The sequence below is a fragment of the Procambarus clarkii genome, chromosome 2, assembly GCF_040958095.1.
Source record: "Procambarus clarkii isolate CNS0578487 chromosome 2, FALCON_Pclarkii_2.0, whole genome shotgun sequence".
NCBI lineage: Eukaryota > Metazoa > Arthropoda > Malacostraca > Decapoda > Cambaridae > Procambarus > Procambarus clarkii.
In genome coordinates, this window is record NC_091151.1 from 16332445 (window position 1) to 16349135 (window position 16691).

A 16691-nucleotide genomic window follows, 5' to 3' on the forward strand; every position below is an offset into this window, starting at 1 on the left:
TGTGTGTACAGCAGTAACAGGTGTGTGTGTATACAGCAGTAACAGGTGTGTGTGTATACAGCAGTAACAGGTGTGTGTGTATACAACAGTAACACGTGTTTGTATACACAGCAGTAACAGGTGTGTGTGTATACAGCAGTAACAGGTGTGGGTGTAAACAGTAGTAACAGGTGTGTGTGTGTGTGTACACAGCAGTAACAGGTGTGTGTGTATACAGCAGTAACAGGTGTGTGTGTGTACAGCAGTAAGAGGTGTGTGTGTGTGTGTGTGTATACAGCAGTAACAGGTGTGTGTATACAGCAGTAACAGGTGTATGTATACAGCAGTAACAGGTGTGTATATACAGCAGTAACAGGTGTGTGTATACAGCAGTAACAGGTGTGTGTATACAGCAACAGGTGTATGTATATAGCAGTAACAGGTGTGTGTGTATACAGTAGTAACATGTGTGTGTACACAGTAGTAACATGTGTGTGTACACAGCAGTAACAGGTGTGTGTGCGTGTATACAGCAGTACCAGGTGTGTGTGGGTGTGTATACAGCAGTAACATGTGTGTGTGTGTACACAGCAGTAACAGGTGTGTGTGTGTGTGTGTACACAGCAGTAACAGGTGTGTGTGTGTGTGTGTGTATACAGCAGTAACAGGTGTGTGTGTATACAGCAGTAACAGGTGTGTGTGTATACAGCAGTAACAGGTGTGTGTGAGTATACAGCAGTAACAGGTGTGTGTGTATACAGCAGTAACAGGTGTGTGTGTGTGTACACAGCAGTAACAGGTGTGTGTGTGTACACAGCAGTAACAGGTGTGTGTGTGTACACAGCAGTAACAGGTGTGTGTGTACACAGCAGTAACAGGTGTGTGTGTACACAGCAGTAACAGGGGTGTGTGTGTACACAATAGTAACAGGTGTGTGTGTATATACAGCAGTAACAGGTGTGTGTGGACACAGCAGTAACAGGTGTGTGTGTGTGTGTATACAGCAGTATCAGGTGTATGTGTATACAGCAGTAACAGGTGTGTGTGCGTGTGTGTGTTTACACAGCAGTAACAGGTGTGTGTGTGTGTGTGTACACAGCCGTAACAGGTGTGTGTGTACACAGCCGTAACAGGTGTGTGTGTACACAGCAGTAACAGGTGTGTGTGTACACAGCAGTAACAGGTGTGTGTGTGTGTACACAGCAGTAACAGGTGTGTGTGTGTACACAGCAGTAACAGGTGTGTGTTTGTGTATACAGCAGTAACAGGTGTGTGTGTGTGTGTGTATACAGCAGTAACAGGTGTGTGTGTGTGTACACAACAGTAACAGGTGTGTGTGTGTGTACACAGCAGTAACAGGTGTGTGTGTGTACACAGCAGTAACAAGTGTGTGTGTACACAGCAGTAACAGGTGTGTGTGTGTACACAGCAGTAACAGGTGTGTGTGTGTACAGCAGTAACAGGTGTGTGTGTGTACAGCAGTAACAGGTGTGTGTGTGTGTATACAGCAGTAACAGTTGTGTGTGTGTACACAGCAGTAACAGGTGTGTGTGTACACAGCAGTAACAGGTGTGTGTGTGTATACAGCAGTAACAGGTGTGTGTGTATACAGCAGTAACAGGTGTGTGTGTGTGTGTACACAACAGTAACAGGTGTGTGTGTGTGTACACAGCAGTAACAGGTGTGTGTGTACACAGCAGTAACAGGTGTGTGTGTGTACAGCAGTAACAGGTGTGTGTGTGTACAGCAGTAACAGGTGTGTGTGTGTACAGCAGTAACAGGTGTGTGTGTGTATACAGCAGTAACAGTTGTGTGTGTGTACACAGCAGTAACAGGTGTGTGTGTACACAGCAGTAACAGGTGTGTGTGTGTGTACACAGCAGTAACAGGTGTGTGTGTGTGTACACAGCAGTAACAGGTGTGTGTGTGTGTACACAGCAGTAACAGGTGTGTGTGTGTGTGTACAACAGTAACAGGTGTGTGTGTGTGTACACAGCAGTAACAGGTGTGTGTGTACACAGCAGTAACAGGTGTGTGTGTACACAGCAGTAACAGGTGTGTGTGTACACAGCAGTAACAGGTGTGTGTGTGTGTACACAGCAGTAACAGGTGTGTGTGTGTGTACACAGCAGTAACAGGTGTGTGTGTACACAGCAGTAACAGGTGTGTGTGTGTGTACACAGCAGTAACAGGTGTGTGTGTACACAGCAGTAACAGGTGTGTGTGTGTGTACACAGCAGTAACAGGTGTGTGTGTACAGCAGTAACAGGTGTGTGTACACAGCAGTAACAGGTGTGTGTACAGCAGTAACAGGTGTGTGTGTACAGGTGGGTGAACAGGAAGGATCCCAGCGGGAAGAACGTGTTCGGAGGCGGCTTCCTCGGGCTGGACAACATCGGCGTCTTTGACAGGTCGAAGCCTCTTCCGGTCCGTGGCCAGCTGGAGCAGGTGGGTGTCCACGGCCAGCTGGAGCAGGTGGGTGTCCACGGCAAGCTGGAGCAGGTGGGTGTCCACGGCCAGCTGGAGCAGGTGGGTGTCCGCGGCCAGCTGGAGCAGGTGGGTGTCCACGGCCAGATGGAGCAGGTGGGTGTCCGCGGGCAGCTGGAGCAGGTGGGTGTCCACGGCCAGCTGGAGCAGGTGGGTGTCCACGGCCAGCTGGAGCAGGTGGGTGTCCACGGCCAGCTGGAGCAGGTGGGTGTCCACGGCCAGCTGGAGCAGGTGGGTGTCCACGGCCAGCTGGAGCAGGTGGGTGTCCGCGGCCAGCTGGAGCAGGTGGGTGTCCGCGGCCAGCTGGAGCAGGTGGGTGTCCACGGCCAGCTGGAGCAGGTGGGTGTCCACGGCCAGCTGGAGCAGGTGGGTGTCCACGGCCAGCTGGAGCAGGTGGGTGTCCACGGACAGCTGGAGCAGGTGGGTGTCCGCGGCCAGCTGGAGCAGGTGGGTGTCCGCGGCCAGCTGGAGAGTAGTAGGTCGTGCAGAGTATTGACAAATAGAACTTTTTTGGGGCTATTTGTCGATACGCTGTGGGGGGTTCCAGGTAAATTTTGCCAATCACTCATTTAGAACTAAGGCTTCCATATAGGGGAAATTGAAATATTTTCAGAGTTCAGTTTTACTAATATATTTCAGAGTTCATATGATCATAGAAGTTTATTTAAGAGTTTAAGACCAAAATTTGTAAAAAGACCATTTTCAGAGAATATTGTCATAGAAGTTTTGTTAAGGAAAATAGACTTCTTATCAGTAACTTTTAATTTTTATATTCATTTACTGCTGTTTCACTTGCAAAAGACCGAAAATTATTCAGAGACTAGTTTGAGCCTTGTTAGGGTCACTATGGACCAGTTACCGGGTTCTTTATGGATGAACCTTGTTTGTTGTATCCGACCCCAAGTCAGTAGTATTCTTTCATGAAGTGCAATGAAATAAATAAGGGGGGGGGGGGGGGGGGGGATGAACAAAACACTGTTCCTTTCACCAATATATTTACACCTAACCCTTAACTTATAATAAATATAATATTACTACACTTATGGACACAATTATTACTACACTTCGGTATCTTCTTCACTCAGGACACCGGGCGCTCACATGCAGTGTTTGTCATATCCCAGTGTGTCCTCCGTTACCCAGTACTCTGTCCAACCGTACTGGGAAAACACCGGCGAGTTCACCATTTACGTGGGCCAGCCAATTAACCGTATCCCGAGGTGCTTTTGCCCCATGACCACTCTCCATCTACTTGCTGGCAGAGAACCTCAGCCACATGCTAATTGGGGCCACAAAACTATCAATAGAGGGGGTTGCGAACCCCCCTGGCAGAAGCCTCTAGCGACCGGCTGGCAGCGCTTCCCAACAGGCACCTCTCTGTCGTGCGTTTCTCCAAGCCAGTCCTGGGGTATGCCAACCCCTTCCAATACTGCGTAACCAGCAATCAACACACACAGCTTTGGATCGGCGGCGGCGTACTTAGTCGTCTTGCAGGACTAAGTCGGGAGAACGGTGGCTGCCCAAGGTAAACTGCCGCCACCTCACCAGAAGTCATCCACAGCGACTTCTCTCGTTAACCAAAGTAGGAAACTTGAGCCATTTGTCACTATTGCACCACCACCAATAGAGGGCATGTTCCCCGTAGCGTCCGATTCTAGGGAAATTTGGGTTCAGATCCATAGACGGCGCTGGAGTTGCGATGTTACACATTGACGATGGTGATGGGTTCGTAACAAGCCTGAAAATATTCAGAGTGCAGTTGACGACCAAAATTAATCAGGCCATTAAAAGACCGATTTTCTGCCGAGACCTAGGAAAAAGGACCGATTTCACTTTTAAACCAAATTTCTTCAGAGACCAGTTTGTGCCCGAAAATAGTCAGGAATCCAGTTAAAGACCGAAATTTGTCAAATTCCACTTTGAGACCAAAATTTGACAGAGTCTAATTTGAGCCCGAAAATATTCAGAGTCTAGTTAAAGATCAAAATGTGACAGAGATCATTAAGACCAAAATTGATCAGAGAACGTTTATAAGTATAGTTTCTAACTACACTAAGGCGGAGGAAGGGAATTGGAGCTCGATTAATGTCTTGACTTATTTTACTGGGGTCTGAAATGTAGCAAGGTTTTAAGTTCTCAGGGAACTTGCACTGATAGTAGTGAACTTACAGGAGTGAACTAAGGCAGGGGGATAAAAGCTGAAACTTGGTAACTGCCTTGGTGTTATTTACTACATCTGAAATAGCTAAGTTTTAACTTTTAAGGAAATTGATTGGATAATAGCGAAATTGTGAGAGCGGTTAAGGTTTGGGATCGGAGCTGGAGTTTAATTGCTTTGATCTATTACATAAGACAAGTGTGTTAAATTTCAGGGAAACTGATTGGATATTAATGAAGATATGAGAGGGGGTTATGGCTGAGAACGGGATCTACAGCTCGGTAATTTGCGTTTTCTTTACTTACAATATTTAAACTATGACTCTTTTTAAATTTCAGAGGGGATTGGTTTGGTATTAACAAAGATACACGAGGGAACTAAGGTGGGCGACAGAAGCTGAAACTCAGTAACTCTATTTTCTTTACTTACTCAGTTAGAAGTATGTCTGCTTTAAAATTTGTGAAAATTGGCCTTGTACTAAAGAACTTGTACAATGAACTCACGTGGTGGACGAGAGTTGGAGTTCGGTAATTGTTTGGATCTATTTTACTATGTCTGAAATACAGCAGTTTCAAATTTCAGGAAAATTTTTAAGGTATTAACGAAGATACCAGAAGGGGTTAAGGTGGGGGGCTGGGAGCTGCAGTTTGGTAATTGCTTTAATCTGATTTACTATGTCTGAAATACAGAGGTTTTACATATTAGGGAAATGGGATTGCAAGTAAAGATGTTATGGGGGTAAAGTCATGCGGGGAATAGGAGCTAGAACTTGCTTACTTTCTCGATTTGATTTACTACATCTGAAATAGGACGTAAAAAAATTGGGCTGAAATTGGGCTATTAGTAGCGAGACTATTCTTATAAACGCGGTCTCTGATAACTTTTGTTCTAAATGGACTTTGTCACATTTTAGTCTTTAACTTGACGCTGAATATTTTCGGGCTCAAACTGGACTCTGGCGATTTTTGGGCATAAACTGGATTCTGATTAATTTCGGTCTTCTACTGGGCTTTGACGAATTTTGGTCTCAAACTGGACTCTGACGAATTTTACATCTTAAATGGACCCTGTCATATGTTTTACATCTTAAATGGACCCTGTTAACCATTGTCAGTTGGTGGTTAACTGGACTCTGACTATTTTTGGGCACAAACTGGTCTTTGAAGAAATTTGGTCTTTTACTGGTATGTGATTAATTTGAATCTTTAACTGTACTCTGAATATTATGGGGCTGAAACTGGTCTCTGGCAATTTTTTGGTCTGAAAATGATCTGGTGTATTTCGGTATTTAACTGGTCGCTGACTAATTTTCGGTCTTCAACTGGTCTATGAATAATTTTGGTCTTTTAATGAACTGTTATATTTCGGTCTTCAACTGGTCTCTGAATAATTTTCGGTCTTTTATAGGTGACACAGCAGTAAATGGATATAAAAACTAAAAATTACTGATAAGACATCTATTTTCCATAACAAAACTTCTATGACAATATTCTCTGAAAATGGTCTTTTTTACAAATTTTGGTCTTAAACTCTTAAATAAACTTCTATGATCATATAAACTCTAAAATATTTTAATAAAACTGAACTCTGAAAATTTTTCCATTTCCCCTATATGAAAACTTTAACTCTAAATGAGTGATTGGCAAAATTTACCTGGAACTCCCACAGCGTACTGACCACAGAGTACTGACCACAGCGTACTGACCACAGCGTACTGACCACAGCGTACTGACCACAGCGTACTGACCACAGCGTACTGACCACAGCGTACTGACCACAGCGTACTGACTAATGGGAAAATTACGTGGAAACATCACAGCGTATTGACATATAGCCCCCCCAAAATTATATATGTCGATACGCGGTGGTCTTTGTCTCTGTGTCCAGTACAGGCACCAGTGATGCCAGTCTTGGCCTCTGCGTCCCGTACAGGCACCGGTGATGCCAGTCTTGGCCTCTGTGTCCCGTACAGGCACCGGTGATGTGGGGTAAATCCAGGCAGCTAATCTATCTTTTTCAAATTGATTTAATAAAATAAAGTTATGTCTTATTTATTTTCTTAGTAAGTAAGTATTAATTAAGTATTAATTAAGTGGACTGTATGTACTGGTAAACTGCCTGAAATCTTCTTACACACTATTGGGAGGGACAATTGGTAGCCTAAACCACTATGTTATGGGTCCTTCTTAAACTACCAATTGTTTACCTTTAAAACTATTATTTCAGTTATTTCATTATAAGTAATTATAACTACTGCTACTGCTATAATGTCTTAGCTGTGCCAGTAGAATGGGCCTAGTAAGGCGTGTAGGTGTAGCCTGAAGATGGGTGTGGCCCTGCCTCTTTGTGCCACGTAATGGCGGCTGGTGGGAAGGACAAGGCTTGGCAAACAAGTAGTTAATTATGTGTATGAACCAACTGTCTGCACAGATTCTTGATGCTCCTCTCACAATTTACCTGTATGGGATGCAAGGAATTAATCAAAGTTCCCTAAACATATCAATTACAGGTATGGCATGAACTGAGGGCTGTAATGGGGTACACGTACGTTGTTTTTGGGGATGTCCTACGATATAACCATCTACATATTCATATTAAACAGTGCACTCGAATAATATACAATACATGGTAGACGGATACAGTCGTTGTTGTGATGTTGTTAAGCTGTGTTGCTGGTGTTGACACGTAAATGGGGTGTCTAGCTGTTTACACCAGTTCTAAGACAGCGTGGTAAGCTGGTTCCCTGTTTGTTTTTGTTGTGTATATGGACGCCTTCCTCGACTCGGGGAGACGCTCTTATGCTCTGGTTCTTCACTCAAAGTAATTTTACATTAACAAGGGAACCTAGCTACTATTTGATGTAAATAATTATATTCATTCTTAGTGATTACTTTTTTGTTAACTTTAGAGACTAAACTAGTCTATTAACAATGTTTCATAATGTAAATATACGATGACTTCGATGACGTCACGGAGTCTCCCATTTTCCATCCTGAAGGGAGTATAGACTAGGGGAGACTGTGTTATTTGTGTGTGTGTGGTTGTGTGTGTCGGTTTCCCGACATAATTCCCAGGGGGCAGAACACGGGTCGAAGTCCCTTAAGGACTGCGATCACTTTATTCTTCTCCCTCAGAATTATAGTGCTGCTTTAATTTGAGTTTACTTTGTTGTGCAGCAGTCCGTTGGGGACGTATGTCCCGTACTGGCGTATCGGGTGCTGGAAGTCGTTGTACGTCTTCTTTCCTGGCCAGTTCTAAAGGTACTAATTTCTCTAAAGTTTTGAGAGTAGTGTTGCCTTTGCATTTTACTTTCACTATTCTCAAGATGCCCTGGCTGTCTGGATGAACAGAGACTATTTCTCTTATAGGCCACTCCGAGCGTGGTCCGTCACTATCCACCAGAACTATGTCACCAGGGTTCAAGTTAATTCTGTTATAGGGATTGTTTGCCCCGTAATGATACTCCCTCAGAGCTGTTAGGTATTCACGAGTCCATACGTCATTCCACCGACTTATCACCCCTGAAAGATGTTTGAAACGTTGAACCAAATCACTCTCTTTGACATATGAAGGATCCTCTGGTTCCTCATCCGTAAGGGACACAAGTGTTTTGAGAGGTCTCCCATACATCAAATGAGCTGGACTTAATGGTTCACGCTGCAAAGCATCATCAGAGAGGTAGGTAAGTGGTCGGTTGTTAACTCGTGCTTCTATTTCTATGATTACTGTTTGAAGCTCCTGAAGGTCAATCTTTTGGCGGTGTAGGGTTTTCCGTAAAGACCGTTTCACCGTACCAACCATCCGTTCATAGAAGCCTCCATGCCATGGTGCTCTGGGAGGTATGAATTTCCAATAGCACTGCCGTTGAGTTAGGGCTGTGCGTACCTTTGGGTGTGTCCAGATTTTCCTCAGGCATGCTTCTCCTGCCACCAAGTTGGACCCATTGTCTGAAATCATTAACTTGGGACAAGATCTACGTGAAGCAAACCTGCGGAAAGCCTGTAAGAATGCTTCGGCACTCATATCGGGAGTCACTTCTAAATGGACTGCCCTTGTTGTGGCACAAGTAAAAAGACAGATATAGGCCTTTACTGGTTTCTTGTCTTTAGTGCCTGTCAGTGTCAGTGCTCCTGTGAAATCTACTCCTGTTGTCTCAAAAGGATGAATATGTACGACTCGTTCCTTCGGAAGTGGAGGAGGGCCAGAATATGGACACACTCTGGCATCGTATCTCCGGCATACAACACAGGATTTGATTATGGATTTTACTGTCTGTCTACCTTGGGGTAGCCAGTACTGTTGTCTTAATTCTGTGAGAGTATCTAATACCCCACCATGCAGAGTGCAGTATTTGTGTATATGTAACACAATTAGTTTGCTTACTATGTGGTGACGAGGGAGCAATATTGGATTTTTTGCTTCCAGATCTATGTCAGCATGTTGTAAGCGTCCTCCGCATCTTATTAAGTTATAATTGTCAGTGTCTAACCAGAGGCCCAGATCATGTTGTAGCTTCTTAGGAACATTGTCAATTTCTGTCCCGAATGTGTCGGTCTGAGCTCTTTTAACCCAGTACCTTAAGGCACTAGGGAATTTATGCTTGATTCCTATTTTCTTTAGAAAATCAAACACTACTTGGGTGACACCTACAAGTTTGTTCAGTTCAGAGTACCGAGCAGGATCAATTACCAAAGTCCGAGGTAGTTCCGGGTTCTCAGTGGGAACAGTGACATTGGTCACAATGACTTGTGGCTTTTGTTTAGGCCACTGGTCGCTGATTAGCCACTGAGGTCCATTGAACCACATCTCGGCCTTTGTTAATTGCCGTAAAGTCAGGCCTCGGGAGAGATAGTCAGCTGGATTCTCTTTAGTGGGTACATATCTTAGTTTATACCCTGCTGACAACTCTCGTATTTCCTTAACGCGGTTACTCACGTAAGGATTCTTACTGTTATTGTTTTTAACCCACTGTAGCACTGCCTCATTATCTGACCATACTACTGTTTCTTTAAAGTGGATGTGGCTTAAGGCCTTGATCAGATAATGAACCAATCTTACACCTAGCAGTAAGGCTGTTAATTCCAGTTGTGGCAGTGATCTTTTCTTTAAAGGTGCCACTCTGGCCTTTGATGTGAGCAAATTGGCTTGCCCATTTGAGACAGGTAAGCTACTGTACCATAAGCCTTTCCTGAGGCATCACAAAATACATGCAGCTTAATTGGTTCCTTTTCATTTACTGTTGTGTTCCTAGGGAACTTGACAGACTCTAGGATGCTTAAATCTTTCACTAACCCTTGCCATTTTTCTTGTAGGGCAGGTGTTAGAAGATCATCCCAGCCTATCTTTTGTTGCCAACATTCCTGTATTATCATCTTCCCATTAATTAGTATTGGACTTAATAAGCCTAATGGGTCGAAGGGTTTGCTGACTTGTGATAGCAATTTTCTCATTGTTAAGTTAGTGGTATCTGTCTCCACTGACTTGATTGTCAACTGATCGGTTGTCGTGTTCCATTGGACACCTAGTACCTTTGTCATCTCGGGTACTTGGTAGTCGGGAAATTCAGTTGTGATCAGTTGTTTTAATTTGTCATTGTTAGAGACCCAAGACTGGAGAGGCATATTGGCTCCCATTAATTCTCGATTGGCCTCATGGTATATGTCCAACAGCTTACTTTCACTGTTGGCTGTTCCTTGAAAGTTATCCACATACAGGTTTTCGCTAATTTCTGTCTTGTTCGGGCTATTGGACTTCTTCAAGTGTGTATCCAAGGTAGCTTGAAGCAGAAATGGTGAGCTCGTGGCTCCGAACAAAACAGACGCAAACCGATAAGTGATTATTTCACTGTTTGGATCATTAGGATCCTTAATCCATAGGTTACTGGTTCGAATCCGGTTCGAAGGACCGGATTCGAACCAGTGTATAATATATATGTATGTATAATATATCTAGTATGTATAATATCTAGTTTCAAAGAACTAAATAATCCGGTTCCGTAGGACCAAATAATGTGGGGAAAATCCAGGCAGCTAATCTCTCTTTTTCAAATTGATTTAATAAAATAAAGTTATGTCTTATTTATTTTCTTAGTAAGTAAGTATTAATTAAGTATTAATTAAGTGGACTGTATGTACTGGTAAACTGCCTGAAATCTTCTTACACACTATTGGGAGGGACAATTGGTAGCCTAAACCACTATGTTATGGGTCCTTCTTAAACTACCAATTGTTTACCTTTAAAACTATTATTTCAGTTATTTCATTATAAGTAATTAATTATAACTACTGCTACTGCTATAATGTCTTAGCTGTGCCAGTAGAATGGGCCTAGTAAGGCGTGTAGGTGTAGCCTGAAGATGGGTGTGGCCCTGCCTCTTTGTGCCACGTAATGGCGGCTGGTGGGAAGGACAAGGCTTGGCAAACAAGTAGTTAATTATGTGTATGAACCAACTGTCTGCACAGATTCTTGATGCTCCTCTCACAATTTACCTGTATGGGATGCAAGGAATTAATCAAAGTTCCCTAAACATATCAATTACAGGTATGGCATAAACTGAGGGCTGTAATGGGGTACACGTACGTTGTTTTTGGGGATGTCCTACGATATAACCATCTACATATTCATATTAAACAGTGCACTCGAATAATATACAATACATGGTAGACGGATACAGTCGTTGTTGTGATGTTGTTAAGCTGTGTTGCTGGTGTTGACACGTAAATGGGGTGTCTAGCTGTTTACACCAGTTCTAAGACAGCGTGGTAAGCTGGTCCCCTGTTTGTTTTTGTTGTGTATATGGACGCCTTCCTCGACTCGGGGAGACGCTCTTATGCTCTGGTTCTTCACTCAAAGTAATTTTACATTAACAAGGGAACCTAGCTACTATTTGATGTAAATAATTATATTCATTCTTAGTGATTACTTTTTTGTTAACTTTAGAGACTAAACTAGTCTATTAACAATGTTTCATAATGTAAATATACGATGACTTCGATGACGTCACGGAGTCGATGATGTCACGGAGTCTCCCATTTTCCATCCTGAAGGGAGTATAGACTAGGGGAGACTGTGTTATTTGTGTGTGTGTGGTTGTGTGTGTGTCGGTTTCCCGACAGGTGATGCCAGTCTTGACCTCTGTGTCCCGTACAGGCACCGGTGATGCCAGTCTTGGCCTCTGTGTCCTGTACAGGCACCGGTGATGCCACAAATATGTACTTACTACACAATGTGGTCTCCTTCAGGCCGACGGCACTGCGTGGATGGCCTTCTTCTGCGTGGTGATGCTGGACATGGCCCTCACCCTGGCCGAGCACGACCCCGTCTACGAGGACATGGCCTCCAAGTACTTTGAGCACTTTATCCTCATTGTGGACGCCATCAACGCCTCGGGCCAGGGTCGTGGGCTGTGGGACGACGACGACGGCTTCTATTACGACTACATCAGGCGGGATGACGGTACATCCATGCCTCTCAAGGTAAGGCGCGGCCTGCCTCACGCTAGCCGGAGGGTGAGCTGGGAGGTCCAGTAGTGCTAGGTGGAGTATGAGCTGGGAGGTCCAGTGTTACTAGGTGGAGTATGAGCTGGTGGAGGGTGACAGTGTCTGTCACTGTTACCAGTGACTTCTTATACACTATTGAGTTTCAGACACAGTACTTCCGCTCCCTCTTTTAGTATCCATGGTGATAATTGGTCCGGGCCTATAGTCTTTCACGTCAAATTCAGGCAAATGGTGCCTCACCTCCCCTCTGGTCTTCTCAAACTCTTCTAGTGGTGCCTGGTTAGATATTCCCTCTATTAGTTCTGGAACTACTCCTGGCTGTAATGTGATGACCTCCTGGTCTCTCTTATTGAGTTCCTCACACACTTCCTTGTCGTTTGTAGTGAATCTGTCTGCCCCTATCCTCAGTTTCATTACCTGTTCCTTCACTGTTCTTTTACTTCTGATGTGACTGTGCAGCAATCTGGGGGTCTGTGCCTCACTTGCTATTTAATTTTCGCTCTGTATTTCTGCCTCTCTTCTCACCCACCCAGGGGCCTCGTAGCCTGGTGGATAGCGCGCAGGACTCGTAATTCTGTGGCGCGGGTTCGATTCCCGTACGAGGCAGAAACAAATGGGCAAAGTTTCTTTCACTCTGAATGCCCCTGTTACCTAGCAGTAAATAGGTACCTGGGTGTTAGTCAGCTGCCACGGGCTGCTTCCTGGGGGTGGAGGCCTGGTCTAGGACCGGGCCGCGGGGACACTAAAAAGCCCCGAAATTATCTCAAGATAACCTCAAGATAACCCTGACGTATTCATTCCTAGCTCTCTTTATCATTCTCTGCTCTCTGGTGTCCTGTTGTTTTTATAGTTTTCTCATTCTCTTGTACTTAAATGTTTTGCCAGCTTACATCTCTGATTAAACCACGAGTTCCTCATTTGCATTTGTTTTGATTTTTTCTGTTGAACTGGGACCAACTAGTCTGCTGCCTCCTTACACGTCTGCTGCCTCCTTACACGTCTGCTGCCTCCTTACACGTCTGCTGCCTCCTTACACGTCTGCTGCCTCCTTACACGTCTGCTGCCTCCTTACATGTCTGCTGCCTCCTTACACGTCTGCTGCCTCCTTACACGTCTGCTGCCTCCTTACACGTCTGCTTGATGTAGTCAAGTAGCTTAGCTCTCCATGTTCTGCACCTCTATGTGGTTCTTTGTTCTCCCACTGGCGAAGATGAACAGGTAGGCATAGTGTGGTGGAACAGGGAGGCATGAGGTGGTGGAACAGAGAGGCATGTGGTGGTGGAACAGGGAGGCATGAGGTGGTGGAACAGGGAGGCATGAGGTGGTGGAACAGGGAGGCATGTGGTGGTGGAACAGGGAGGCATGAGGTGGTGGAACAGGGAGGCATGAGGTGGTGGAACAGAGAGGCATGTGGTGGTGGAACAGGGAGGCATGAGGTGGTGGAACAGAGAGGCATGTGGTGGTGGAACAGGGAGGCATGAGGTGGTGGAACAGGGAGGCATGAGGTGGTGGAACAGGGAGGCATGAGGTGGTGGAACAGGGAGGCATGAGGTGGTGGAACAGGGAGGCATGAGGTGGTGGAACAGGGAGGCATGTGGTGGTGGAACAGGGAGGCATGAGGTGGTGGAACAGGGAGGCATGTGGTGGTGGAACAGGGAGGCATGAGGTGGTGGAACAGGGAGGCATGAGGTGGTGGAACAGGGAGGCATGTGGTGGTGGAACAGGGAGGCATGAGGTGGTGGAACAGGGAGGCATGAGGTGGTGGAACAGGGAGGCATGAGGTGGTGGAACAAGGAGGCATGAGGTGGTGGAACAGGGAGGCATGAGGTGGTGGAACAGGGAGGCATGAGGTGGTGGAACAGGGAGGCATGAGGTGGTGGAACAGGGAGGCATGTGGTGGTGGAACAGGGAGGCATGTGGTGGTGGAACAGGGAGGCATGAGGTGGTGGAACAGGGAGGCATGTGGTGGTGGAACAGGGAGGCATGAGGTGGTGGAACAGGGAGGCATGAGGTGGTGGAACAGGGAGGCATGTGGTGGTGGAACAGGGAGGCATGAGGTGGTGGAACAGGGAGGCATGAGGTGGTGGAACAGGGAGGCATGAGGTGGTGGAAAAGGGAGGCATGAGGTGGTGGAACAGGGAGGCATGAGGTGGTGGAACAGGGAGGCATGAGGTGGTGGAACAGGGAGGCATGAGGTGGTGGAACAGGGAGGCATGAGGTGGTGGAACAGGGAGGCATGAGGTGGTGGAACAGGGAGGCATGAGGTGGTGGAACAGGGAGGCATGTGGTGGTGGAACAGGGAGGCATATGGTGATGGAACAGGGAGGCATGTGGTGGTGGAACAGGGAGGCATGAGGTGGTGGAACAGGGAGGCATGTGGTGGTGGAACAGGGAGGCATGAGGTGGTGGAACAGGGAGGCATGTGGTGGTGGAACAGGGAGGCATGAGGTGGTGGAACAGGGAGGCATGTGGTGGTGGAACAGGGAGGCATGTGGTGGTGGAACAGGAAGGCATGAGGTGGTGGAACAGGGAAGCATGTGGTGGTGGAACAGGGAGGCATGATGTGTTGGAACAGGGAGGCATGAGGTGGTGGAACAGGGAGGCATGAGGTGGTGGAACAGGGAGGCATGAGGTGGTGGAACAGGGAGGCATGAGGTGGTGGAACAGGGAGGCATGTGGTGGTGGAACAGGGAGGCATGAGGTGGTGGAACAGGGAGGCATGTGGTGGTGGAACAGGGAGGCATGAGGTGGTGGAACAGGGAGGCATGTGGTGGTGGAACAGGGAGGAAGGGATTGGGTGAGTTTTTGTACTCACGTAATTGTGCTTGGAGGGGGGGGGGGCGTTGAGCTCTGGCTCTTTGGTCCCGCCTCTCAACCGTCAATCAACTGGTGTACAGATTCCTGCGCCTACTGGGCTCTATCTACATATGAAACTGTGTATGGAGTCAGCCTCCACCACATCACTGCCTAATGCATTCCATCTGTTAACTACTCTGATACTGAAAAAGTTCCACCTGTGTCCCCTTGTTCGCGTACCACCCGTGTTAAAAAGTTTATCCTTATCTACCGTGTCAATTCTTCTGAGAATTTTGTAGGTAGTGATCATGTCTCCCCTTACTTCACTGTCTTCCACAGTCGTGAGGTGCATCTCACGCAGCCTTTCCTTGTAACTCATGCCTCTTAGTTCTGGGACCAGTCTAGTGGCATACCAATGAAATTTTAACTGCTTCTTGTGCTTGACAAGGTACGGGCTCCATGCTGGGGCCGCATACTCCAGGATTGGTCTTACATATGTGGTAAACAAGGTTTTGAATGATTCCTTACACAGGTTCCTGAAGGCTGTTCTGATGTTAGCCAGCCTCGCATATGCCATAGATGTAATTCCTTTTATGTGGGCTTCAGGAGACAGGTTTGGTGTGATATCAACTAGATCTTTCTCTCTGTCTGTTTCATGAAGGACTTCATCTCCTGTTCTGCATCCTGTGTCTGGCCTCCTGTTTCCACTGCCTAAATTACATTGCATTTACTCGGGTTGAAATTTAGCACTCATTTGTTGGACCATTCATTCAGTCTGTCTAGGTCATCTTTTAGCCTCCTACTATCTTCCTCTGTTTTAATTTTCCTCATATTTTTTGCATCATTAGCAAACAATGAGAGGAACTATTTTATACCCTCTGGGAGATCATTTACATGTATCAGAAACAGTATAGGTTCAAGGACTGAACTCTGCGGGACTCCACTGGTGACGTCTCGCCAATCTGAGACCTCACCCCTCACAGTGACTCTGTCTTCTGTTGCTTAGGTACTCCCTTATCCAATGGAGTAAGTTCCCTTCCACTCCTGTCTGCATCTCCAGCTTTTTCACTGACCTCTTGTGTTGTACTGTGTCAAAGGCTTTCTGGCAATCCAAATATATGCAGTCTGCCCACCCCTCTCTTCCTTGCCTGATTTTTGTTGCCTGGTCATAGAATTCAAATAATCCTCTGAGACCGGACTTGTCATCCCTGAACACATGCTGATGCTGTGTTTCAAAGTACATTCGATCCAGGTGTTCCACTAGCTTTTTCGCACAATCTTCTCCATCAGCGTGCATGGTATGCAGGTTAGGGACATTGGCCTGTAGTTCAGTGTCTCCTGTCTATCCCCGCTTCTTGTTTATTGGGACTACATTAGTCGTCTTCCAAATTTCTGGCAGTTCCCCTGTTACCAGTGATTTGTTATTCACTATGGAGAGTGGCAGGCACAGTGCTTCTGCTCCTTCTTTTAATATCCAAGGGGAGATTCCATCTGGGCCTATAGCCTTTGTCACATCCAACTCTAGTGAAAGCTTCCTTACTTCCCCGCTGGTAATCTCAATCTCTTCTAGTGGTTCCTGGTTAACTATTCCCTCTCTTGTCTCTGTAACTTCCTTTGCTCTAATGTGAAGACCTCCTGGAATTTCTTATTCAGTTCCTCGCACACTTCCTTATCGTTTGTAGTGAATCTGTCTGCCCCTATCCTTAACTTTATTACCTGTTCCTTTACTGTTGTTTTTCTTCTGATGTGGCTGTGCAGCAATTTAGGCTGAG

The 16691-nt window shown here is 45.9% G+C and overlaps 1 protein-coding gene across 1 annotated transcript in view; it reads left to right on the forward strand.

Annotated features, from left to right (window-relative positions):
• The window catches only part of LOC123753351 (uncharacterized), a gene marked incomplete in the record, with an annotated part of 352004 nt that overhangs the window by 210773 nt on the left and 124540 nt on the right, over positions 1-16691 (forward strand). The window contains 2 exon segments of the mRNA XM_069326285.1: positions 2307-2427; positions 11866-12099. Of these exon segments, the coding sequence (XP_069182386.1) occupies positions 2307-2427; positions 11866-12099 (355 nt within the window).